Source organism: Leucopleurus acutus (assembly GCF_964270905.1).
Source record: "Leucopleurus acutus genome assembly, chromosome: 20".
NCBI classification, from domain to species: domain Eukaryota; kingdom Metazoa; phylum Chordata; class Mammalia; order Artiodactyla; family Delphinidae; genus Leucopleurus; species Leucopleurus acutus.
In genome coordinates this window covers 49,982,870-50,007,112 of record NC_139162.1, presented here as the reverse complement: position 1 = coordinate 50,007,112, position 24,243 = coordinate 49,982,870, and the positions used below count along the sequence as shown (strand labels likewise).

Here is a 24,243-nt window from a genome sequence, read left to right as displayed (position 1 = left end):
GTGGGTGTCGGAGGACCGAGTGAGATTGTTGAAGATTGTGGAGCTATGGAGATACATAGGAGGTTGGTGGGAAATGTGGAGATGTTTGGTGTTAGTATTAATCAGTAGTGGGTTAGATGAAGTCCTTGGAGTTTTATGGAGGCAATGGAGATCAGTGGGATTTGCGGGATCATCTAGGGTGGGGAGGAATGGTTGGAGATGCTGTGGCCAGTCTGGGACTTTAAGATGTAAGTGGGAAACACCGGAGGGTGTATGTTGGGAGTCTTCAGGAGACTCCAGGGTCACCTGGAGTCATTTGTGACGTCATGGGAAGGACAAGGTTTGGATGAGGCCTTCTCTTGAGGGTACTCCCGTTGCTAGGCAAACGGTTCCCAGAGCGCCGTTGCTAGGGACCTGTGCTCTTTTGATGGCCACGCCCCTTTCCCTACGGGGCCCGCCCCCACAGCCAACCACGTCGGCCGCAGGCACGAAGGCCGCGCCCACCTTGTAGCCCCGCCTTCAGTCCAGAACCGTTACCGGAGCGACGGCTGGAGCTCGTCCCGCCTCCCTACCCTGTTGCCAATCGAAGAGGCGTTGCCCGGGCGACGACACCACCTCTTCCGGTGCGGATCCACGGCTTCCGGCAGGGGGCCCGGCGGCAGGCGGCTGTCCGGCACTAGCGGGGCCCTGGGCTGGGGTGGGGGTCGCCCAAGATGGCGGCGGGCGGCGCAGAGGGCGGCTCGGGCCCCGGCGCTGCAATGGGGGATTGTGCGGAGATCAAGTCGCAGTTCCGCACCCGCGAGGGCTTCTACAAGCTGCTCCCCGGCGACGGCGCCGCTCGTAGGTCGGGTCCGGCTTCCTCCCAGACCCCGGCGCCGCCCCAGCCGCCGCAGCAGCCCCTGCCCGGCCCTGCCTCCACCTCAGGCCCCGGTGCTGCGGGCGCCGCGCCGTCCCCTCCGCCCGCAGGCCCAGGGCCCGGGCCCGCGCTGCCTGCGGTGCGCCTCAGCCTCGTGCGCCTCGGGGAGCCCGACGGCGCCGGGGCCGGGGAGCCTCCCGCCACGCCCGCAGGGCTGGGCGCTGGGGGAGACCGCGTCTGCTTCAACTTGGGCCGCGAGCTCTATTTCTACCCGGGTTGCTGTCGCCGCGGGAGCCAACGGGTGAGCGGCCCGCATCGTGGGGCCCTGGGTGCTGGCTGAGAGGATGGGGATCCCTGAGGTGATTCACAAGTGACAGGAGAGTCCCTGAATGATAGGGGGCCCTGAGATAGGCATCCTACATGTGACGGACATCTTAAGGGGAAAGGATTGTTGGAGGTAATACAGGATTCTGAAAGGTGATGGGAGGCTCCCTGGGTGCTGGGAGGTGCTGGGAAACCTCGAGATCATGTGAGATCCCGAGGTTATGCGTGAGGGTCCTGGGATGGTGACTGTTCTGGAGGTGATGGGGAATCCGAGATGGTATGGGGAGCTCCCAGGTGCTGGCTGGCAGGCATTTTGCAGGTGATGGGAAATGCAGGCTCAGAAGTGATGGAGAGCCCAGGGGTATTGCTGTCTGGGGGTGTTGGGGGGACTTGGGGAGCCCAGAGGTGAGGAGGATTCTGGAAGTAATGGGGGCTTAGAGGTAATAGGGATCCTGAAGGTGAATGGGATCCTAGAGAAACTTGGGGTTCTGGAGGTAATGAGGGTGCCGGAGGAAATGAGAATCTCGGAACTGATGGGAGATCTGGAGATAATGAGATCCCAGAGGGAACATCCTCAGGTGTAATGGGTGTCTCTAAAGTGATGTCAGTCCCAGAGGACACGAGACCCTTGGAGTTTATGGTGGTCCCCAGAAGTGATGGGGATCCTGAGAGCCCAGAGATGATGAAGGCACCTAAAATTTGGGGGACCATGAGGTTTAATGGGTCCCTGAACTGTGATGGGGATGCTGAGATTTAAGGACTCCAAAGTGGGGAGAATCCTGGGACATTGGACTTTAGAATTCTGGGGATTGGATGATCCTGAGTTTTGAGGGTCTTGGAATATAGTGGTGCTAAGACCCAGGGGAGTTGCTGAAATTATAGAAAGGAATTGGAGCTCAGGGACTACAGGGGCCCTGAAACTGACACTGTGGCCAAGGGTGTACCAGAAGTTGGGGGTGTCCAACTTTGGGGAGGACGCACTGTGGTCTCATGTGGTGGCAGGGGGCAAAGCTTCCTGCCTGGTTTTTTCCTCTGTTTGTGATTTGGGTGCTCCTTCCTGTCTGTGGTTGCCCCTTCCCTCCCCGCTCACCCATCCACCTACCCACTCCCCTCAGGGATTTAACCCTGCTTCCTCTTTGTGGTTTTCCCCCAACCTCAACACCCTCTTCCTTCCTCTCAGTGGTAGAAGCCATTAACTCGTTTTCTCCCACCACCCAAGTCCATTGACCTCAACAAGCCAATTGACAAGCGGATCTATAAGGGCACCCAGCCCACTTGCCACGACTTCAACCAGTTCACTGCTGCCACAGAGACCATCTCCCTGCTGGTGGGATTCTCAGCCGGTCAAGTGCAGTACCTGGATCTCATCAAGAAGGACACCAGCAAGCTATTCAATGAGGAGGTGATTGTGGGCCCCCAGGGCCCAGAACTGCTCCCGTTCCCACCCACCCACACACTGTTTGCCATGAGACTGCAGCTGCCTGGGAAGCAGTGTAGGCCTGAGGGGGCAGGATGAGGGAGAGATGGGGGATGGACTGATAGACATGGAGGTTGGGGTGACAGCAGCTGCTGTGGTGATAGCTAATAATGACGGTTGCATCTCTTGTGCCCAGGCCCTATGCTGTGTTAGCCCTATGCTGAACACATTACTCCTGGAGTTTTCATCAACCAATGGGTTAGGATTGTGATACCCATTTTGCAGATTAGAGAACTGAAGCTACTCACTGGTTGGGATTTGTTTGCAGCCACAGCCCTTGCTTTTCAAATTCTGGGCCCTGTGGGCTTTGGATTCAAATCTTTGCTGCACCATCTACTCACTGTGTGGCTTTGGGAAGTGACTATTCCTCCCTTAGCCTCAGTTTTTCTCCTCTGCAAAATGGGATTCCCATCCCTACCTCACGGGACTGTTGTAAAATCATACATGGAGGTTGCTCAGTCCTGGGTGGACCTGGCAGAAGGGGAAATGCCAGTGAAAGACCTTATCTGTGTCCAGAACTACTCTTGTCCTCTATCTCTTTCTCTCTGTTCTGAGGTGTTTCAAATGTACAGAGTGCATGAATGGCAGAGGAGAGTGAGTGGAACACGGAATGGATTAAAGTGGACTAGGTCATCCATTCACAAAATATTCATTGAGCATTCGTTCTTTGCCAGGCATTGTTCTAAGCACTGGGAATACTACATCTCGGTGAACAAAACAGAGGGCCCTGCCTTTGTGGAGCTTTTATCTAGCTGGAGGAGACAGATAGTTATCAAATAACTAAGTAGGCTGTGTGTCAGTGTCGTGGAGAAAAATCCAGCAGGGAAGGCGAATGGGGAGTGCTCGGTGAGGTTAGGAAAGGTCTCATGGAAGGTGACATGGAAATAAATTCCTAAAGGAGGCAAGACAAATTATTGGAGAAAAGGACATTCTGAGTAGAGGGAACAGCTAGGACAAATGCCGGAAGCAGGACAGCAAAAAGGCTGTGTGGCCAGAGCAGTGTTGAGGGGGAGGGTGGTAGATGAGCTCCGAGAAACAACTCGGAGGGGCCAGGAGAGGTAGGGTCTGGCAGGTCATGGAAAAGACCTTGGCCTTTAGAGCCTCTCGCCACTGGGGTTCATCTGAGCCAAGAACACAGGAACAATTTGATTTAATTTCTAAATTCTCCAGAGAATGGAGAATGGGAAGCAACTTGGGTATCTGGGAAAGAAGTTACTTTGTTACAGACGGTGGATGCCAAAGGGCTTTAGGGCTTGGTTCTCCCCGGAGTCCTGCTGGAGAAAGGCTGCCATGGTGTTCAGAATGGGAGAGGCAGTGCCGGGTGCTGACTTAGGTTTTAATAGCATCTCTTTGGCAACTGTGCAGAGAAGAGACCCAGGTGGTGGAGACCGGTCAGTTAGGCCGTTGCAGGCCTGACGGCAGCTGAGACCAGGGTGGTTGGAGTTGGGGGTGGTGAGAAGAGATCAGGTTCTGGGCACATTTTGCAGATCAAGCCCACAGGATTTCTTGCAGGTTTGGAGGTGAGTTGTGAGGACAAAAAGGAGCAAAGATGCGTGGCTGCCAGGATGGGGTTGTCACTCAGGTGTCCTGGAACTACTTTCCAGGCACCTCCTGCGGGTACAGCTCCGTGCTCTGGGGCTAGAACAATGAACCAAATAAACAAAGATACCTTCCTTGGGGGAGCTGATACTCCGTGACTCAATATCTTGCCTTAAGCATGACATGGTAAAGATGGCGGAGGGGGTTAGAGGAGAGTTCTCTGGAAGGCAGCACTGCCCTCCTGCCGAAGAAGGGACATCGAGGCTCCACGGCGCTCCCCTCACACAGCCCTTCTCCCCCTGCTTTCCCCTAACCTGGTGTCTGTCCGTTTCCCTCAGTCCCTCCTCTCCGAGGAGGCCCGGGCCACTTACGATGACCTTCTCTGGGGAACCAGGCTGGGGAGGAGGTGGGCCACGGGAGGATGGCCCTCTCCCAACCCCCGCTCTCTCCCCTGGCAGCGGCTTATCGACAAGACCAAGGTGACATATCTGAAGTGGCTGCCTGAGTCAGAGAGCCTGTTCCTGGCATCCCACGCCAGCGGCCACCTGTACCTGTACAACGTCAGCCACCCGTGCGCCTCGGCCCCACCGCAGTACAGCCTGCTGAAGCAGGGCGAGGGCTTCGCCGTCTACGCCGCCAAGAGCAAGGCGCCCCGCAACCCACTGGCCAAGTGGGCGGTGGGCGAGGGGCCCCTCAACGAGTTCGCCTTCTCGCCCGACGGCCGGCACCTGGCCTGCGTCAGCCAGGACGGCTGCCTGCGCGTCTTCCACTTCGACTCCATGCTGCTGCGCGGGCTCATGAAGAGCTACTTTGGGGGCCTGCTCTGTGTGTGCTGGAGCCCCGACGGGCGCTACGTCGTGACGGGTGGTGAAGATGACCTGGTCACCGTGTGGTCCTTCACCGAGGGCCGCGTGGTGGCCCGAGGCCACGGCCACAAGTCCTGGGTCAACGCCGTGGCCTTCGACCCCTACACCACGAGGGCCGAGGAGGCGGCTGCTGCCGGTGGCGACGGGGAGCGGAGTGGCGGGGAGGAGGAGGAGCCGGAGGCCGCGGGCACGGGCTCGGGCGGGGGCGCCCCCCTCTCCCCGCTGCCCAAGGCCGGCTCCATCACCTACCGCTTCGGCTCGGCCGGCCAGGACACGCAGTTCTGCCTGTGGGACCTCACCGAAGACGTGCTCTACCCTCACCCTCCCCTGGCCCGCACCCGCACCCTCCCCGGCACGCCGGGCACCACGCCGCCTGCCACCGGCAGCTCGCGAGGTGGTGAGCCAGGCCCCGGGCCCCTGCCCCGCTCACTGTCCCGGTCCAATAGCCTCCCACACCCAGCGGGCAGCGGCAAGGCGGGCGGCCCGGGTGCGGCGGCGGAGCCGGGGACGCCCTTCAGCATCGGCCGCTTTGCCACGCTCACGCTGCAGGAGCGGCGGGACCGGGGGGCCGAGAAAGAGCACAAGCGCTACCACAGCCTGGGCAACATCAGCCGGGGCGGCAGTGGGGGCGGGGGCGGCGGGGACAAGCCCAGCGGCCCCGCCCCCCGAAGCCGGCTGGACCCCGCCAAGGTGCTGGGCACCGCGCTGTGCCCGCGCATCCACGAGGTGCCGCTGCTCGAGCCGCTCGTGTGCAAGAAGATCGCCCAGGAGCGGCTCACGGTCCTCCTCTTCCTGGAGGACTGCATCATCACCGCCTGCCAGGAGGGCCTCATCTGCACCTGGGCCCGGCCGGGCAAGGTGGTGAGTCACCCCACACCAGCGCACCTGGGACCCAGGCAGAGGCGGGCATTGGCAGACAGGTTTGGTAGCATCACAGCCTCTAGCCGTGTGGGATGAGGGGAAGCCATGGAAATCTGTGTCCCGGAACAAGCCTTCTCAGATCTTAGAGTGACTTCTAGAACGCTTGGCAAGCAACGGTAAGCAGAGAGAGGGTCAGGCATAAGAGACATCTGGGAGTGGTGGAGAACATGGCCAGTTATCAGAAGGGCAGCCGGTGGGCCCAGCATGGCTAGGTCTTACGGAATGGTGAAATTTTATTAATACTGCAGTTTGAGCTCTATGGGCAAGGTTGAGCCTGTGCACCCAGCTTCCAGCCTGAGTGTCAGACTCTTGGGATCCGAGCCCACTGCTGGAGGCGTGGGCTGTGGAATCCCAGGCTCAGGGTCCAGTCCAGCACTTCTGCTCCGTGTGACCTCGAGCAAGTCACTGCCTCTTTATGACCTTTCTCACCTCTTAGGGCAGGGAAGCTTGAAGATGGGTAGGCCATGGGGTTCAGAAAGGTGCTAGTAAGGTGAAGTGCGGGCCTGGTGCCTTATAACTTGGGACCTGTGTTCTCAGATGTCTCCTAAGGGTTTGGGCCCTGGGGCCCAGGATGCCAGATCTGAGGGCTGTGCCTGGCTCCCTGGAAGAGCAGTTTTGGAATTGTAGGGTCCTGAATCCCTAGAACTTAAAGTACAGTCTCAGAGGCAGGGGCATTGGGATTTGGGGAATCTGGTAAGTCCTGAAAGAGATCCCTCTATCTCCCTAGTTCACAGACGAGGAGACCGAGACCCAGACAGGGGAAGGAAGTTGGCCCAGGTCACCCAGCAAGTCAGTGGTAGAGGTAGGACTGTCCCTAAGTTCTTCCCTCCCAGAATCTTAGGACCCCCTCCGCAGTCAGAAGGGGACCCCAGTTTCCCCCTCTCCTCCCTACCTCCACCCCTACCCCATCCTCTTTGCTCAGGATCACCTGAGGACTTTAATTGTATAAGAGTGCCACCTGCTGGGACAGGGAAGCTAGCCGAGATGTAAGTTCCTGAGCCTAGAGCAGCGGCCTGTCTGGGTGGTCTGGGGTGGATTGAAGGGCAAGGCCAGGGTGGCAGCAGCCTGGGGGACTCCAGGCTGGCTTCCCCCCTCCCCAACCCCCGCCCCGTGGGACTGGTGAGAGCCCCAGGCTGTCTCTAACCCCCTCCTGTCTCCGCTCTCATCTTCCCCAGGGCATCTCCTCCCAACCAGGCAACTCCCCGAGCGGCACAGTGGTGTGAAGCCATGGATGTCGGGGTCCCCCACCCCATGCCCCCAGCTCCTAGCATAACCGTCCCCGCTGACCTCATGGATCAACATATTAACAAGACTAACCGTGACGGATGGACTGCTCCGGTCCCTCTCCCTGCTCAAATTTGGGGCAGAGGGTCCCTCAGACTGACCCAGACACTGGGGGGATGTAGTGGCCCGTGTGGCCTCAGCCTTGTCCCCACCCACTGCCAAGTACAATGACCCCTTCCTCTGAAACATCAGTGTTAGCCTCATCCCTGTCCCCAGCATGTGACTGGTCACTCCTGGGGGAGAAACTCCCCACCCACAAGAGCCCCAGCTCTGCAGTGCACCTCTCGGTCCTGTGTGCAGGGCAGGGGGTGGCCCACCCCTCCCCTGGCCCCCGCCCTGCCCTTGCTGTTACTTGTGCTTTTGAAGAATGTTAAATTATGGAAGCCCCTGGGGTCCTCGCTGTCCCCCAGGACCTCTTATTTATACTAAAGTTCCCTGTTTTCACAGCGTCTCTGTTCCCTTCCGCGGAGGTATGGAGGAAGTGTGTGGGTGCTTTCGATGCAGCCCTAGAATCAGTCCACTTTATCCAGAGGAAGCGCTAGGCCCTGCCTCCCCCCCCAGACCCCCTTTTGAGGGCAGGAAGAACTGAAAACCAGAGGAGGGATGTGCCTGAGGCACACAGCTGGTGGATCTGCTGCTGGCCAGCCCCAGGCAGGGCCCTTCAGACAGAGGAGAGTATCCCTCGCCCCACTCCAAACTCTCGGAGGGAAGAGAGCCACCAGTACCCCCTCTTCAGAGTCTTCAGTGGGAGTTTTAAAAGTTGTTTCAAAGTGTCCAGATATTATAGGGGCCCCCGCCAGGCAGCTCCTGAGATGCCCAGAGTGAGCTGCCACAGCATAGGCCCTGGCCTTCTGCTGCCTCAGGCCTGGCTTGGCCGGGCCCAGGCATCCAGGACCAATTAGAGACCATGGTTTCCTCTGGGAGAACTGTCCACCCTGGAAAGAACAGCGAAAATCCCTCCTGGCTGGCTCTCTGGAGCCACAGGGAGTGGTGTCTTCCCGCTCTACCCTCCACCCCCCGAAATGTTTCTGTTTCTAATCCTAGCCTGGGCAGGAATGTGGCTGCACTGCCAGGGTCCAAGGAGCTATTTTGGGGGCTCCTTTGCCTCCCCCAGGCTTTGGCTAGTGGGTCACCCCTGATCCTGGCTCCTGAGGGCCTCCCTTCCCGATTCTCTCACCACCCCTTCCCCATCTCCTGCCAAAAACAAGTCAGTGTAAAGCAGAGGGCCTGAGGGCTAAATTTAAACCATCCCAAAGTCTGCCTCCTTGGCTGAGTCACCCGCAAAGCTGCCCTGGCCTCCCGCCCCCCTTCCCAGGCCTCACCCCTTTTTCTCCCCCCCTCCCAACTCAGGAGCTTGGGAGGGGTGTTACCAAATCACTGTGAACCTCAATTGGTCCCCTCTGGGGAATGGGCGGGCTCATCTTTGGCGTCTGTCATACCTGTAGCGTTCCTCTGTGCTTTGCCTTTTCAGTGGTGGGGTAGTTTGAGGGTAGAGATTCTCCACAACCCCTCATCTCACACTGAAGCGTTCCGAGGGGCCCTGGAAGGAGCAACTTGGGGGGGCCTGGCTTGTGAGGGGTTAAGGCTGGGAGGCTGGAGGGGGCCGGACCGAGGGGTGGGGAGAAGGGGAGGAGGCCTTAGCAGCCAGCAGAGAGAAGTGGCCAGAGAGGCCCAGGGGACAGCCAGGGACAGGCAGACATGCAGCCAGGGCCCCAGGGCCTGGACAGGGCCCTCCAGGCCCCGTGACGGGAGGACCCCGAGCCCCTGGCCCGGGGAGGGGGCCATGGTGCTGCCTGCCCGACATGTCAGCCGAAGTGCGGCTGAGGCGGCTTCAGCAGCTGGTGCTGGACCCCAGCTTCCTGGGGCTGGAGCCCCTGCTCGACCTTCTCCTGGGCGTCCACCAGGAGCTGGGCGCGTCCGACCTGGCCCAGGACAAGTATGTGGCCGACTTCTTGGAGTGGGGTGAGTGCCTACCTACCTGCATGGTGCCCCACAGATTCGGGGGTGGGGGCAAGGCAGAGGGGGGAGGTGGGTGTGGGCTGGGTGTTGGGGGCAGGACGGACACGGGGAAGACCTCCCATTCAGGGGCTCAGAACTTGGGGCTGGGTCTTGGGGCGACATATTCCTACCCCTGTGCCACCCTGGCAGGGCAGAGTGAGATGAACAGAGGCCAGGGCAGCCATGACTCAGAATCATGACTTGGGAGCCATGGTAAGCCGGGTTGGGCACAGCCTCTCATGGTCCCCTTGCACCCCATTCCCGAGTCTAGGCCTAGGGACATGCTGGGGAGCCCTGTCTTCTAGGACCCCTCCCCACCAAAATGGGCCCTGTGGCCCTCCACCCTGGTTCCCCAGATCACAGGGGCAAGCGGAAGGGACAGCACAGGGCAGCTGCCAGGGGCGCGGCTGACGGGCAGGTGTTCGGCGCCAGCCTCTCCAGCTGCTCCAACAGGTGCCCAGGCACTGGGAGGGCACGGTGACTCAGGCAGGCCCGGGGAGAACCAGCTCTGCACACAGGCCCCACCAAGCACCCCCTCCACTCCCTGGTTGGAGGAGGAAGAATTAGGATTCTTCTGAGTGGGCCCACTTTCTCTGTAGGTTCCTCCTCCACCCGAAGTCCCTTCTGGCCAAGTCTTCCCCTGGAGACGGGTCCAGAGGGAAGATGCTTCATCTTCAGCCTCAGCCTCCTGCCTTGTCTGCCCCACTCCCTCCTGGCCCAGGCTCAGGCTCACTTGGGTTTCTGTCTCTCTAACATCTGCCATTCTGTCCCTCCACTGGTCTGTCCCTCAGTGGCTTGCTCTTGGTCCTTAGGCTCTGTGTGTCCCTGTCCCCGTCCCTGTTTCCTGTCTCTCTGCCTTCTCCCGCTCCCTCTTTTCTTGTGTCCATCTCTTTCTGACCCAGGCCCTGCTTCTCTCTCCCCATTTTGCAGATGCGAAGGTGGAGGCCAAGGGCTAGACCACTTGGCCTCTGGGAGAACCTTCTTCCCACATCCCCCCAGCCCTTAGTAACTCTCTCAGCTCCTCTTTTGCAGAGGATGAACTGAGACCTGAGGTGGGGGCAGCTCTCCTGTAAGGAGCACTCCTTTTGTGGCCCGAGCAGCATCCTGCGGCCCCTCCCCTGCCAGGCCGCTGGGGCGGGGGAGGGGGCCTGGGTTCCCGCTGCCTTAAAAGGGCTCAGTGTCTTGGCTCTCTCCTCCCTCCCCCATCCTGGGCCCTGCCTGCTGCTTCCCTGCTGGCCCACTCTTCCTGAACCCCGAACCCTCTCCATAACCCACTGTATCTTCCCTCATTCCTAGTTGCACCCATTGCTCTCTCCCTCCTGCCTCAGAAGCTCCCAGCTTCTTCCACCTCCGGGAGTCCAGGCTTCCCTCTCCCCCTGCCTCCACTCTCCGCCTTCCCCCTCCCAAACTGCTCTCTGTAACATTGCTAGCTGTAGGACGTTGGGCAGAGGACTTCACCTGTCTGAGCCTTGGTTCTTCATCTGTAGATAAGGGGTAATAGCAAAACCTCCTCCTGGAGTTGAGAGCGTAGAGATAACACACTTGACTGTGCCTGCAGCCCTGGAGCCAGGATGCGGATCCACGCTGGCTTTGTCTCCCTCTCCCGTTCCTTCTCCTGGTCCTAGCCCTAAACTCAGGGTTTCCCAGAGTGTGGTCCAAGAGCCACCAGTATCTGAGCCTAGGATTAAACTGCAGGCTCTGGGCCATGACCCAAAACAGACTGAATGAGAGCCCTGGGGGTGGGCGGGGTCACCGGGAGTAGGGGCCCGGAAGCCCAGGGAGCTCTAAGAACTGGGCCTATTTCTTCTTCCTCTGTTCTTCAGGGCCTCCCTTCGGCAGACTTGTTACCTTACCCTGTCCATCTGCACCCCCTAGAGCCCTCTGGCCCAGTGTCCTGTCCCAGAAAGGGGTTCCCAGGCATCCCACTTTTCTCTGTACAAGAGCAGTTTTGGGTCCCCAAAGCCTCACATAATGTTTATGTGAAGTCTTTAAGGAGGCCGACTAGTGCTAAGAGGAGGGGCAGGGGCAGGGGAGACTCAGCGACAGAAGGTGGGACTGTCTCTCCTCGTCTCCAGTGTCAGTCCCTCGGATTCTCGGTTCTTATCCCCGCCCCTTCGCCCCCTCCCCCCCAGTGGAGCCCATCGCGGAGAGGCTTAAGGAGGCCCGACTGCAGAGGGATGACTTCGAGATCCTGAAGGTGATCGGACGCGGGGCGTTCAGCGAGGTGAGCCTGGAGCAGCGGAGGCAGCTCAGTGGGGTTAGAGACCTGACTTTTCCTGCAGTGGGCGGGATGTTGGCGTTCCGGAAGTTCTTAGAAATTGATGAATGACTGAGTTTAGACCCTAAGGCGGGGCTTGAGGCCAATGGGCGTGGCTTTGCCGAGTGGGGGCGGGGCCAAGTCTGGCCCGGGTTAAGGGTGGAATCCAATCTGGGGGAGGCCTGGTGTTTCCCCGCCACCTCCGCTCTATTACCCTGTTTGGGCTTTCAGGTGGCGGTGGTGAAGATGAAGCAGACGGGCCAGGTGTACGCCATGAAGATCATGAATAAGTGGGACATGCTGAAGAGAGGCGAGGTGACGGCCGGGCTGGGTGTGCAGGGTGCTGAGGACCCCCCCCTTCCGTCCTCCCACCCCCGTGCGCTTCAGCTCCTCCGGGTGCCCCGCAGGTGTCGTGCTTCCGCGAGGAGAGGGATGTGTTGGTGAACGGGGACCAGCGCTGGATCACGCAGCTGCACTTCGCCTTCCAGGACGAGAACTACCTGGTGAGCCCCAGGCCGGGCGACTAGAGAGGCGGACCCCCACCCCTGAGGCTGTCAGTTATCGAGGTGTGGGCACGCAGAGGAAGTTCTAGGATCAGGGAGCTGCCTCGAAATGCATGCGGCAGTCCCTGGGTGTGGTAGGAGCTGGCCTTCCTTTCCCGGGATGGGAGATGTCCCTTACTGCCTTTTTCCCCGGGTTGATTACGGGGGGCACTACCTGGAATGATATAGTCTCTAGAGTCTATGTGGGAGCCACTGGGCAGGGGGTATCTGGGCTCCATACCCTGGATAATCGAGAGGTCTCTGAGTTCTCTTTTTCCTGACTCTCTTGGTCGTGGGTGGGGGAAGTGAATCTCTGTCCAGTGACATCGTGGGGGAACGAGGATTGGGGGTGGGCATGTCTCTGATTTGGCCTGGGAGATCTCTTGGGGCTGGGGCTGGGGCTGCGGAGTCTCTGCCCAGGGATGGGGCGTCTCTGGGAGTCTTTGTCCCGGGCTATCGGCCGTGGGCGCCCAGACGAGGTACCGACCCCCGTGACACGCCCCCTCCCAGTACCTGGTCATGGAGTACTACGTGGGCGGGGACCTGCTAACGCTGCTGAGCAAGTTTGGGGAGCGGATCCCGGCCGAGATGGCGCGCTTCTACCTGGCCGAGATTGTCATGGCCATAGACTCGGTGCACCGGCTGGGCTACGTGCACAGGTGGGCGCTGCAGGGGCTGAAGGCCGCGGGAATTGGAGAGAGTGGTCCTTAAGAGGGTGGGGCCCAGGCGGTGCTGCCTAGTGGGGTGGAGCCTGGTGAGATGGCAGGAGAGAGGCTCACTTATCCCTCTCCCTTCCCTTCTTCCCTCCGCGCAGGGACATCAAACCGGACAACATCCTGCTGGACCGCTGCGGCCACATCCGCTTGGCCGACTTTGGCTCCTGCCTCAAGTTGCGGGCGGATGGAACGGTGAGCGGTGCGCCGCTCTTGGGCAACTCGGACTACCAATGACGGGTCGGGAGCAGGAACCCGAGGTGCAGCGTGGGGGCGGGGCTGAGGCGTGCGGGCAGAGCCAGGGTGAGGGCAGGACTAGATTTGGAGGGGAAAGAAGGAGGCGACCCAGGCCGTAGCCTACCTGTGGCTCAGGCTTAGAACAGGCAAAAGGAGGGACTAAGCTCTAGGGTAGTGTTAAGAGGGGGCGGAGCCAGAGCTAGGAGGGGCGGGGTCAAGCCTAGCTCGGATCCTCTTGGCTCAGGTGCGGTCACTGGTGGCTGTGGGCACCCCGGACTACTTGTCTCCCGAGATCCTGCAGGCCGTGGGCGGTGGGCCCGGGACTGGCAGCTACGGGCCCGAGTGTGACTGGTGGGCGCTGGGCGTGCTCGCCTATGAAATGTTCTATGGGCAGACGCCCTTCTACGCCGACTCCACGGCTGAGACCTACGGCAAGATCGTGCACTACAAGGTGAGCACAGCCCGGGGAGCCCCTGACCTCTCTGCACATGCTCCCAGGTAACATCCCCTCTTTTCCCCTCCTTCTGAGCAGGAGCACCTGTCTCTACCGCTGGCAGACGCAGGAGTCCCCGACGAGGTTCGCGATCTCATCCAGCAGCTGCTGTGTCCCCCCGAGACGCGCCTGGGCCGGAATGGAGCAGGCGATTTCCAGAAGCATCCTTTCTTCTTTGGCCTTGACTGGGACAGCCTCCGAGACAGCGCGCCCCCCTTTACGCCGGATTTCGAGGGTGCCACAGACACATGCAACTTCGATGTGGTGGAAGACGGGCTCACTGCCATGGTGAGCGGGGGCGGGGTAGGTACCTGCGATCGATCCCTGGTCTGCAGAGGGTACCCCCGCATCCGACCGCCGTAACACTGAGGTTAGGAGAGTACCCTCCTCCTGGGGTCCTGAAATCATTCCTTCCCCAGAAACACCTGCTCTGTTTGGCCCCAGGGCTGGGAACCCAGCAGTGACCTAGACTCACAGTCCAGTGGAGGACACGGACTTGTCCCCAGACAATGATGCTCCAGAGAGATCAGGGCTGAGATGGGGGTGGGGGGTGCAGGGGGGCGGGCCTCCTGACCCAGCATGAAAGGTCCTGGAGGGCTTCCTGGAGGAGGGGGCTATCTGAGCTGAGACCTGGAAGCATGAGAGGTGAGAAAGCACCATAGAGGAATCTCCCTTGCTTAGGCCATCTCTCTCTCAGCTGTCATATGAGCTATCCCGTGCTTGTTCAGCCTGACTGCCTTTGTGCTGGGCACAGCGGGGGACACACATGGACCAAGTCAGCCCTGGTGCCTGCCCTCATCTACTTACAGTCTGGAGAAGTATATAATTATACTGTGGCAAGTGCCCTGAGGGAAGCAGCAGGATGTAATGAAAGAAAATGACGCAGGGTCCACTTTAGATAGACCCCAGGCTGGGGTGGGAGGGTGGCAGGGCACTTAAGCCAAGACTGGGAAGGGGTGAGTGAGGGGCCATCCCTGACAGCCGCTGGTCACCTCACATCTGTGTTTCTCTCCTATAGGAGACGCTGTCGGATATGCAGGAAGGCACGCCACTGGGGGTCCACCTGCCTTTCGTGGGCTACTCCTCCTATTCCTGCATGGCCCTTGGGTAAGTGCTACCCTGTGCAGCTTGAGAGGAGTGGACGGGGGTGGGGTGGGGGTGGGGGGGTCCTGCCTCCAGAGGCCCCAAGAGGCTGCTCGGGGTTATCACATCCTGGCCCGTTGGTGCCCAGGAGAATTGCAGGGTCAGTCTCGGAACCTTATTGTCTTGGGACTAAGGGCTTTCAGAAGCCCAGAATTGTAGGACGTTAAATTCTCGGACCATAAGTACTTTGAAATTTAGATTCAAATGTAAAACCTCAGAGTCACAGGCTCAGCCTTCCGGAATCTTCTGACCTTCCACTTTTAGATTTCTAGTATACAGTCATGGGACCTCAAAATCTTAGAGAATAAGAAGTTTAGAATTGTTACGTCAATCTTAAAAGAACACGGACTCACTGAATTACATAACCACAAAGCCTTCTTAAAACATTGATTCTGAAAATAATACATTGCTTATCACAAGTATATTAGAAAATAGGGATGAGAAAAAGGAAGGCCGCCAGCAGCGGCCTTGTGTGTCCCTGGCTCACAGCACATGTACTTACCAGCTGCGAGAACATGCTGTATTCTGATCTGTTTTGTTATTGGACAGTGTACCGCAAGTGCCATTTCTTGAACAAACTATAACACAATCCTGACCCGCTGGGGAGTGTTCTCCTTACTGGGCGGGTCAGGACTCAGCTAACCCGCCTCTGCCATGACCCAGGCTGGATGAACAGCCGCAGGTTGGTCTTGGCGCTTGTCGAGCGTCATTGGGTCCTTGAGACATATTTCTACAAGAGGGACTGCTGGGTTGGAGGGGACATCACTTTTACTGCAATTTCATATTCCTTGGGAGGGTCTGTCTTCCTCCCAGCACCTGGGTCTGGGGGTGGGAGGGGTGGCTGCTGTCTAGAGTCAGGCTTGGGGTCCAACACCCAGTCTGAAGACCACCTCTTTGGACGTGGCCAGAGCTGGGAGTGTCTCCCTCACTCCCTGAGGCCCTTAGGAGAGGGGCTGTAAAGCGCACATGGAGACGGAGATGGGCAGATCCTAGAACATGGGTTTCCTGACCCCAGGTTCCCAAGGAAGGTGCAGAGAGGCCAGCTTCCAGGGGCCTGAGGCCATGCCAGGCGCAGGCCTTTTCCCAACAAGAGGAGGACCTGTCTCACCAGCCTGGCCATTTATTCCCTTCACTCTGCCCCTCCCCCTCCTCAAGCCTGGAGCCTTCAGGTCTGGCTGCCCCCGGGCACAGGCTAGGGAGTCCTGGCTGTAAACGCAGAGGATGGGCATGAGGCCGGCTCTTCCTCCCCTCGCCCTCTTCCTCTCCCCAGGGATGATGAGATCCCGGGCTCCACGCCCATGGAACTGGAGGCCGAGGCGCTGCCTGAGCCATTGCAAGAGCCCAGCCTGGAACCCACGGTGCCCCCACCAGAGGAAGCGGTGAGTCTTTAGGAGTCTTTAGAGGAGAGGGTCAGAGAGGGACGAATCGAGAGAAAAGTGGAGGCCTTCAGGGATAGTGTGCGCCATGGAGTGCTAGGCCCTCTGGGAGGTTCCTTGACAGAAAGAGATGGAAAACAAAGTAGAGACAAGGTTACTTGAGTCAGAAATGATCCCCACAGAGAAATGAAAACAGGTCAGTGAGTGTGCATGGAGGGGAACTCTCTGGGGAGGGGAAGCCCTGGAGAAGCAGGAGGACCACGCATTGGTCAGCAAAGAGAAGGGTAAGGGCTCTGAGGTGAGAACCAGCTGGTTTGCTCTGAAACATGCAAGGAGGGTAGTAAGGCTGCGCTGTTCCAGGAGGAAGGAGGGTGAGGAGTGAGGAGCGGGGAGGCTGGAGAGGCCAGCAGACGCACACCAGACAGGGCCTTTAGTTTTCATGTGGTGGGCCTCCTCCTGAGGGCACTGAGGGGCCGGAGAGATTCTCCAGGGGAGGGACATGGTCAAGCTGCGTAGTGTTACAGGAACAGCCCTTTGGTGTGGAAGGTGGATGGGAGGAGACCAGATTAAAGGCTGGAGATGAGGGCTGGGCTGGGTTAGGGAAGGAGGGGGCTTGGATCACTGCAGGAGCTGTGGGGATTCCAGAAAGATCTCGGGGGTGCAGGAATAGAGGTCAAAGGAGGATCCCAGGCCTGGAACCTATGCCTAAGTCTCGAATGCTCCAGGAGCCACAGGCAGCCCTAAGCCCGGTTCCCATACCCAGGCTGAAGAGGCAGTTCCGGAGGCCATTCCGGAGGCGGTGGCAGAGGCCCAGGTCACGCTGCGGGAACTCCAGGAGGCCCTGGAGGAGGAGGTGCTCACCCGACAGAGCCTGAGCCAGGAGCTGGAGGCCATCCGAACGGCCAACCAGAACTTCGCCAGGTCAGGGTCGGGAGTCGGGGACAGTCACTACCTTTAGCAGCCTCTCTAGCCGAAGTCCCGAAGGGATCATGGTCCTTACCTCCCCTGCAGCCAACTCCGCGAGGCCGAGGCCCGTAACCGAGACCTGGAGGCGCACGTCCGGCAGCTGCAGGAGCGGATGGAGTTGCTTCAGGCCGGGGGAGCCGCAGGCGAGTCCCTCATCCACCACCTTTCCTGAGGCGCCGGCGGGGGTGGGGGGGTGGGCGGGGAGGTGGGCCCGCGGCGTGTGTATACACCTGGGGGAGGGTGAGGGGCCCAGGCTGGGGCACGCCGCGCCACCGCCCTTCTCCGTCCCTCCACGCGCCCTATGCCTCTCTCTTCTCCTTCCAGCTGTCACGGGGGTCCCCAGTCCCCGGGCCACGGATCCACCTTCCCATGTAAGACCCCTCTTTTTCCCCTGCGTCAAGCCTGCTGCCCCCTTTGCAGACTCTGTCCCCATCTCCCCGTACCCCTGTCCAGACTTAGAGGCTCACCCCTACCTCTTTGAGGTTCCAGTCAGCAGACACCCTCCATTCATGCCCAAATCTACCAGATCTCCCTCGGTTCAGGCCTCTCCCCAAATCCCATCCAGGATCTCCCTAGATGACCTCCCCGACCTCGACTCCCCTCTCTGTCTCTTACACCCCGCCGAGGGCGGCCGTGCCGAGCTGGGCTCGGATCGGGTCACCTGTCCCTTCTCTCTCCAGCTAGATGGCCCCCCGGCCGTGGCTCTGGGCCAGTGCCCGCTGGTGGGGCCAGGCCCCATGCACCGCCGCCACCTGCTGCTCCCTGCCAGGGTACGTCCGGCTGCTCACGCCCGCCCGTCGCGCGACCCCGCCCAGCTCCACGTACCCCAAGCCGCCTCTGCTTAGCTGCGCCTCTGCGGGGTGGGGCCCGCGGCGGGGAGGGAGGATACTCGGGCAGCCAATCAACACAGGCTTCTAGGAGGCAGCCAATGAGGAGTTGGGACAAGACTTAGGCTTGCGAGCCGACCAACCACAGCTACTCGCGCTGTGAGGGGGCGGGGCAGGTGCAGGGAGTGTGTGGACCCTCTTATGGGCGTAGGCGGGGCTGGCCCCAGGAGCCAATCAGAGGCCCGCGTCGCCAGTGCTGACCCCCCCCCCGCCCTCTCCCCGCAGGTCCCTAGGCCTGGCCTATCGGAGGCGCGTTCCTTGCTCCTGTTCGCCTCTGCTCTGGCTGGTGCCGCCGCCCTGGGCTGCATTGGGTTGGTGGCCTGCGCCGGCTATCTTGCCACAGTCTGACCCCGCCCGGGAGCCGCCTTCGCCGCCTGAACCCTAGAACCCGAGCCTGTCCTCCACTTGGGCTCCGCTGGAGGGTTTGGTGACCCAGGCACGGCCCAGAAGCCACTCCCACCGCCCCCCAGTTCACAGCACTCCGAGCGTGGGTTTCCGCCCCAGCTCCAGCCCTGTGATCCGGGCCCGCCCTCTGGCGGCCGGGGAGGGAGGAGCCGGGGCCGCGGCTCCAGGGAGGCTTGTAGCCGGGAATGCTGCTGCTGCTGCTGGGGGGATCGCGGACCTCTTCCTTTCTCCGGCCTAGCTGAGGCATCCGACGTGGATGGGCAAGCTGCGACCTAGAGAAGGCAGCAGGGCCAGGGCTCGGCATCTGTTTTTCACCCTCCAGGCACCCCCACCCACATCGGCTTGCAAACCACAAATCCTCCTTGTGCATGAGGCCCTGCCCTCCCGGGAAGACTCTCTTGCCGCGGTGAACGTCTAGCGCGAGCTCCGCCTTTACCTTTTGACAGCCCCGCTTTTTTCGGGGACTCTCGCGCCCTCCTCACGTGCGCTGTTCTCGGAGCCACAGCCGGCTCCGCCCGCCTCGGCAGTATGGGTATTTATTGACCTTTCCTCCGACCCGCTGACAGGCTCCAGGACCCCAGCACCCTAATCCACATTTTGGATGCACTGAGACCCCGACATTCCTCGGTATTTATTGTCTTTCCCCACCTAGGACCCCACCCCCGATCCTCGCGAATAAAAGGCCCTCTCGTCTGCCCAAAATTCTGAAATTCCTTCGCGTCCGCTGTTTGCTTTGAGGGCAGGAGGCTTCTCAGTGGGCCAATAGGAAGGCGAGTGGAGGTGGCCAATGGCCTGGCAGCAAGCTAGCGGGAGGCGAAGCGGACGTATCAGGGGTGGGGGTGGGATGCGGGGGCGTAGCTTCGACATCCGGCCAATAGGAGAAGAAGAGCGGGCCACCAGGAGGCACCGCCTCTTGTCCAGCTGTGGCCCAGCTGTGCCATCAGGCCGCGGTGAAGGGGGGGCTGGGCTGGCAGCTAGCGCAGCCATCCTCCTACCACTGCGCCTGCGCGGGCCACGCGCATCCGTTCCAGAGACTGACTTACGCTCAAGAAAAGTTGCTGCAAACTTTCTAGCCCGTTTCCCCCGCCCCTTCTCCCAGCCAGACCCGCCCCCCTGCGGAGCCGGGAATTCCGAGGGGCGGAGCGCGGGCCGAGATGGGGAGTGAGGGGGGCCTTCGGAGGACCCTGGAGACGGAGGCGTGCAGAAGCTCAGTCTCGGGGCGGAGGCGGCTTCGCGCCCTTAGCCCTCCCGGACGGCCTGTTGCCTTCTCCGTTGTCCCGATGGGGAAACTGAGGCCCTGAACCAGAGGCACACGCGGGGGGGAGGCAAAAAGCGCGGCCTGAGGCGAAGGGAAAACAAAGGGAGAATCACGGACAGACGGGGAGGGGGACGGGCACACACACACACACACACTGGGACAGAGACCCTAATAGAGAACTGGGCCTGGCATCGGTGGTGAGGGGGGAGACGCGGGGTCGGCGGGAGAAGATCGGGAAGGGCGAAGTTGCGGGGGGGTGCGGGGAGGGGAGCCGGGCGGGAGAGGGGGCTGGGGAAAGCCCGAGGGAGGAGGAGAAGGAGGGAGGAACTTCCCAAAGTTGCAAAACATGGCTACCTTGCCTGCGGAGCCGAGCGCGGGGCCGGCGGCTGGGGGGGAGGCGGTGGCGGCGGCGGCGACCGAAGAGGAGGAGGAGGAAGCGCGCCAGCTTCTGCAGACTTTGCAGGCGGCCGAGGGTGAGGCAGCGGCGGCGGCCGGGGCCGGGGCGGGCGAAGCGGCGGTGAAAGTGGAGGGCCCGGGATCCCCGGGCGTACCCGGGTCGCCCCCCGAGGCCGCTGCCGATCCGCCCACGGGTCTCCGCTTCTCGCCGGAACAGGTGGCGTGCGTGTGCGAGGCGCTGCTACAGGCGGGCCACGCCGGCCGCTTGAGCCGTTTCCTGGGCGCACTGCCCCCGGCCGAGCGCCTACGTGGCAGCGATCCGGTGCTGCGCGCTCGGGCCCTGGTGGCCTTCCAGCGGGGCGAGTACGCCGAGCTCTACCGGCTGCTCGAGAGCCGCCCCTTCCCCGCCGCCCACCACGCGTTTCTGCAGGACCTCTACCTGCGCGCGCGCTACCACGAGGCCGAACGGGCCCGCGGCCGCGCGCTGGGCGCGGTGGACAAGTACCGTCTGCGCAAGAAGTTCCCGCTGCCCAAGACCATCTGGGACGGCGAAGAGACCGTCTACTGCTTCAAGGAGCGGTCCCGCGCCGCGCTCAAGGCCTGCTATCGCGGCAACCGCTACCCCACGCCGGACGAGAAGCGCCGCCTGGCCACGCTCACCGGCCTCTCGCTCACGCAGGTTAGCAACTGGTTCAAGAACCGACGACAGCGCGACCGGACCGGGGGCGGCGGCGGCGCGCCCTGCAAGAGGTGAGGGGACCCGGGCGGCGCCAGTCCCGCTTTCCCGGAGACGTGCCATCCACCAGCCCCCCCCCCAATGCCTGTTGTCCTCGGACACCCCTCGCTCACACCCTCAGGCGCCAGCCGAGCGCGGGGAATCCGTGTCCATGGAACGGGCACGCGCCCCGGCTCTCCCAGACACCCGGACACCAATGCTCCTCTCGCGGAAGCCGGGAGACCGCCTCTCTCTGCTCCACTCAAGGCTCCGGCCCAGATCCCATCCGTGTCCGCGGCTAGACTCGGGGCGGCAGTGAGAAAATGAGGGGTTGCGGGAAAGGAGGAGGGGCCTTTGTCCTCCCCACCGGGCGTAGGGGCTTGTTCAGTCCCCTTCGCGGCCAGGCCCTCCCTGACCGTCGCTCGGTCTCACCTCCCCCCTTCCCGCCCCCCCCTCAGGGCCCAAACAGCGTGGTCCGTCTTCTGTCTTTGTTGTGAAACGTGAACCTTCCCCAGCTCCGGTTTCCCTGTAACCCAAGCCCTTCTCCTCCCACCCTGCGCGTCGGCCTCCTACTCCTCAGACGCCCGGGGAGGAGGGGGTCGGGGGAGGGCACCGGGAACTGAGCGGGCGACTACCTCCTTACTCTCTCCAAAGCCACTCGGCTCCTTTCAGGCCGACTCAGGAGACTTCAGGCAGCCTGGTTGCTCAGCCTCTGGGGCTCTGAGGCCGAGGAGTTGGGAGAGGAGGGCCTCCTTCCCCCCAAAGCGGCAAGCTTGAGCCTTTAGTCAGTGGTATTGCAGAGGCTCCTCTCTGGGGCCCTTGGGTGGTCTCAGAGAGGAGGTTTCCTAACCCCCTGAAATGGTGCACAGGAACTTGGGCTGGGGAAAGGTGGGGAGGCAGTGGGCGGCTTGTGCTTCCTCCGAGCACTTTGCAGCCGGCTCCGTGCAGGAATCGGGCTGGCCAGCGGGGAAACACAGCACTCGGGACCACAACTCACAATCCTTTCTCCGGCCAGCGAATCTGATGGGAACCCGACTACGGAGGACGAGTCCAGCCGCAGCCCTGAGGACCTGGAGAGGGGGGCGGCTCCAGTGGCGGCCGAGGCCCCCGCCCAGGGCTCCATATTCCTGGCCGGGGCCGCCCCTCCCGCGCCGTGCCCCGCCTCCTCCTCCATCCTGGTGAACGGGAGCTTCCTGGCCTCTGGCAGCTCTCCAGCGGTGCTCCTCAATGGGAGCCCCGTCATCATCAACAGCCTGGCCCTGGGCGAGGCCTCCAGCCTGGGCCCCCTGCTGCTCGGCGGGGGCGGGGGCGCCCCTGCACCGCAGCCCAGCCCCCAGGGGGCCAGCGAGGGCAAGACCTCCCTGGTCCTGGACCCTCAGACTGGGGAGGTTCGCCTGGAGGAGGCTCAGCCTGAAGCCCCTGAGACCAAGGGGGCCCAGGTGGCTGCTTCAGGGCCGCCTGGAGAGGAGGTCCCAGGGCCTCTGCCCCAAGTGGTGCCTGGCCCCCCGCCGGCTGCCACCTTTCCTCTGCCCCCAGGACCAGTGGCTTCCGTGGCTGCTCCGCAAGTGGTGCCACTTTCCCCACCGCCTGGCTACCCTGCCGGCCTGGGCCCCGCCTCCCCACTGTTGAACCTGCCCCAGGTGGTGCCCACCTCCCAGGTGGTGACCTTGCCTCAGGCTGTGGGGCCACTGCAGCTGCTGGCAGCTGGGCCAGGCAGCCCCGTGAAGGTGGCAGCTGCCCCGGGCCCTGCCAACGTGCACCTGATAAACTCTGGGGTGGGCGTGACTGCCCTGCAGCTGCCTTCGGCCACTGCCCCAGGTACCCCTTTCTGGTGGCTGGGCGGGGGGTACAGTTACCTCAGGGAGGGATGGCGCTGTCAGTGGGCTTCCTGGGGCAATGGTGGGGAGTGGGGAGCTCATCCCGGGTGGGTCCCAGACCCTCCCGTGCCAGGCAGTACCCTGAGGCTCGAGCCACGCAGACTTGGCCTCACCCTGACCCTGAAGGGGCTCCTTTTGCCTCTGGCTGATCTCCCTGCCTGCTCTCCAGCGGCGTACTCTTCACCTCTGCGCCTGGCCCTTCTCCTCTCCCCACAGGAAACTTCCTGCTGGCCAACCCCGTGTCTGGCAGCCCCATCGTGACAGGTGTGGCCGTGCAGCAGGGCAAGATCATCCTCACCGCCACCTTCCCCACCAGCATGCTGGTCTCCCAGGTCCTGTCGCCGGCCCCCAGCCTGGCCCTGCCCCTGAAGCCAGACGCGGCCATCTCAGTCCCCGAAGGAGCCCTCCCGGTGGCCCCCAGCCCCGCTCTGCCAGAGGCCCACGCCTTAGGCGCACTGTCTGCGCAGCCGCCCCCCGCCCCGGCCGCCGCCAGTCTGCCCTTCTCCCCAGACTCCTCTGGCCTCCTGCCCGGCTTCCAGGCGCCCCCGCCCGAGGGGCTCCTGCTGTCGCCTGCGGCGGTGCCCATCTGGCCAGCCGGGCTGGAACTGAGCGCCGGCACTGAGGGGCTGCTAGAGGCAGAGAAGGGGCTGGGGACGCAGGCCCCCCACACGGTGCTGAGGCTGCCGGACCCCGACCCCGAGGGGCTGCTCCTGGGGGCCACGGCGGGGGGCGAGGTTGACGAGGGGCTGGAAGTGGAGACCAAGGTCCTGACCCAGTTACAGTCGGTGCCTGTGGAAGAGCCCTTGGAACTGTGACCCGCCGGGCCCCGTGGCCTCCCATGACAATGGTGCTCGAGGACAGCGGGGAGGAGGGAGCCTCTCAAACACGAAGACTGGCTGCCATCCACACACACTACACCCTCCCCGCGGCCGCTCAACCTCTCCACGCCCTGGAGGCCCACTTCTGTCCGGGGCAATGTCCTCTGACGGGACGCCTCCTCTGTTACAGCCCTCTCCTTGCTCTGCCTCCTGATCTACATGGGGAGATTTGGGGCTCCTGACTCAGGGGCTCTGCCCCCCTCGACCTGGTACTAGCTGTGAGCTGAAAGCCCTGCCGAATGGCTGGATTTCCAACCCCCTTGAGCCCTCTCCCTATCACTCCCTGAAACACTATTAATAGCTCCACTGACATCCAGTGTTCCCAGAACTGCTCGGGAATCCGAGGGTGGAGGACGGGCAGTCCTGTGCCCGGAGACTGATGGACCCTCCCCGCCGGGCCCTTCCTGCCCACGAGGGATGCGGGTGTGCGGTCTGTGGGCCAGGGTCCTCCGTTAGCTCCTCCTGGACTAGAGCCCTCAGTAGCACGTCCAGCCCCAGACCAAAGATCCCTTGACCCTCGGGCCAACCCTGACGGCTGTGTCTAGTTTATATCCTAAATCTTTATTTTTCTAGGACATGTTATGCCTTCATTTCAATTAAAATAAAGTTAACAGACAACTAGAACCTCGGGGGGTGTGGGCTATCTTCCAACGGCTTTTGCCCAAGGAAAAGCTGAACCACAGAAAGCTCACCTTGAGACTCTGGCTTTCTGACCAGATGTTCTCGGGGGAACAGGGTTGGAGGTCAGATTTGTGGTGCTGCTTGGGAAGGTGCCTGCCGTGAGCAGAGCTGAGAAAGCAGGAGACCAGGGGCCCGGCCCTGTCTCTTGCTGGTAACAGTTTCCACTTTATTTAGT

General features: G+C 61.7%; 3 protein-coding genes across 12 annotated transcripts; all 3 read left to right on the top strand.

The window, feature by feature from the left end:
- The first annotated feature begins 682 nt into the window (after positions 1–682).
- Positions 683–7,265, top strand: DMWD (DM1 locus, WD repeat containing). Of its 2 annotated transcripts, XM_082862627.1 has the most exons (5): positions 683–1,136; positions 2,379–2,561; positions 4,634–5,902; positions 6,690–6,764; positions 7,138–7,242. In XM_082862627.1, the coding sequence occupies exons 1-5, from the start codon at positions 693–695 to the stop codon at positions 7,183–7,185; spliced, it is 2,019 nt and encodes a 672-aa protein (XP_082718753.1). In that variant the 5' UTR covers positions 683–692; the 3' UTR covers positions 7,186–7,242. The 2 variants fall into 2 exon arrangements, with proteins under 2 accessions (XP_082718753.1, XP_082718754.1); XM_082862628.1 differs by lacking the exon at positions 6,690–6,764 and having other exon boundaries at positions 7,138–7,265.
- A 1,764-nt stretch (positions 7,266–9,029) lies between these two features.
- DMPK (DM1 protein kinase) lies at positions 9,030–18,460 on the top strand (the record flags this gene model as incomplete). 9 transcript variants are annotated; one of them, XM_082862355.1, is made up of 16 exons in its annotated part: positions 9,030–9,208; positions 10,870–10,928; positions 11,377–11,468; positions 11,733–11,816; positions 11,909–12,004; positions 12,554–12,702; positions 12,858–12,951; positions 13,238–13,444; positions 13,526–13,789; positions 14,505–14,593; positions 15,900–16,008; positions 16,769–16,926; positions 17,017–17,114; positions 17,296–17,342; positions 17,656–17,741; positions 18,084–18,460. In XM_082862355.1, 16 exons carry the CDS (start codon positions 9,030–9,032, stop codon positions 18,241–18,243), a joined length of 1,971 nt encoding a protein of 656 aa, XP_082718481.1. In that variant the 3' UTR covers positions 18,244–18,460. The 9 variants fall into 9 exon arrangements, with proteins under 9 accessions (XP_082718481.1, XP_082718482.1, XP_082718485.1 ...); XM_082862356.1 differs by having other exon boundaries at positions 17,652–17,741; XM_082862359.1 differs by lacking the exon at positions 10,870–10,928 and having other exon boundaries at positions 9,049–9,208; positions 13,526–13,774.
- A 1,407-nt stretch (positions 18,461–19,867) lies between these two features.
- SIX5 (SIX homeobox 5) lies at positions 19,868–23,993 on the top strand (the record flags this gene model as incomplete). Its single annotated transcript, XM_082862260.1, has 3 exons — positions 19,868–20,667; positions 21,648–22,450; positions 22,726–23,993. The coding sequence occupies 3 exons, from the start codon at positions 19,868–19,870 to the stop codon at positions 23,322–23,324; spliced, it is 2,202 nt and encodes a 733-aa protein (XP_082718386.1). The 3' UTR covers positions 23,325–23,993.
- Between the last annotated feature and the right edge of the window lie 250 nt (positions 23,994–24,243).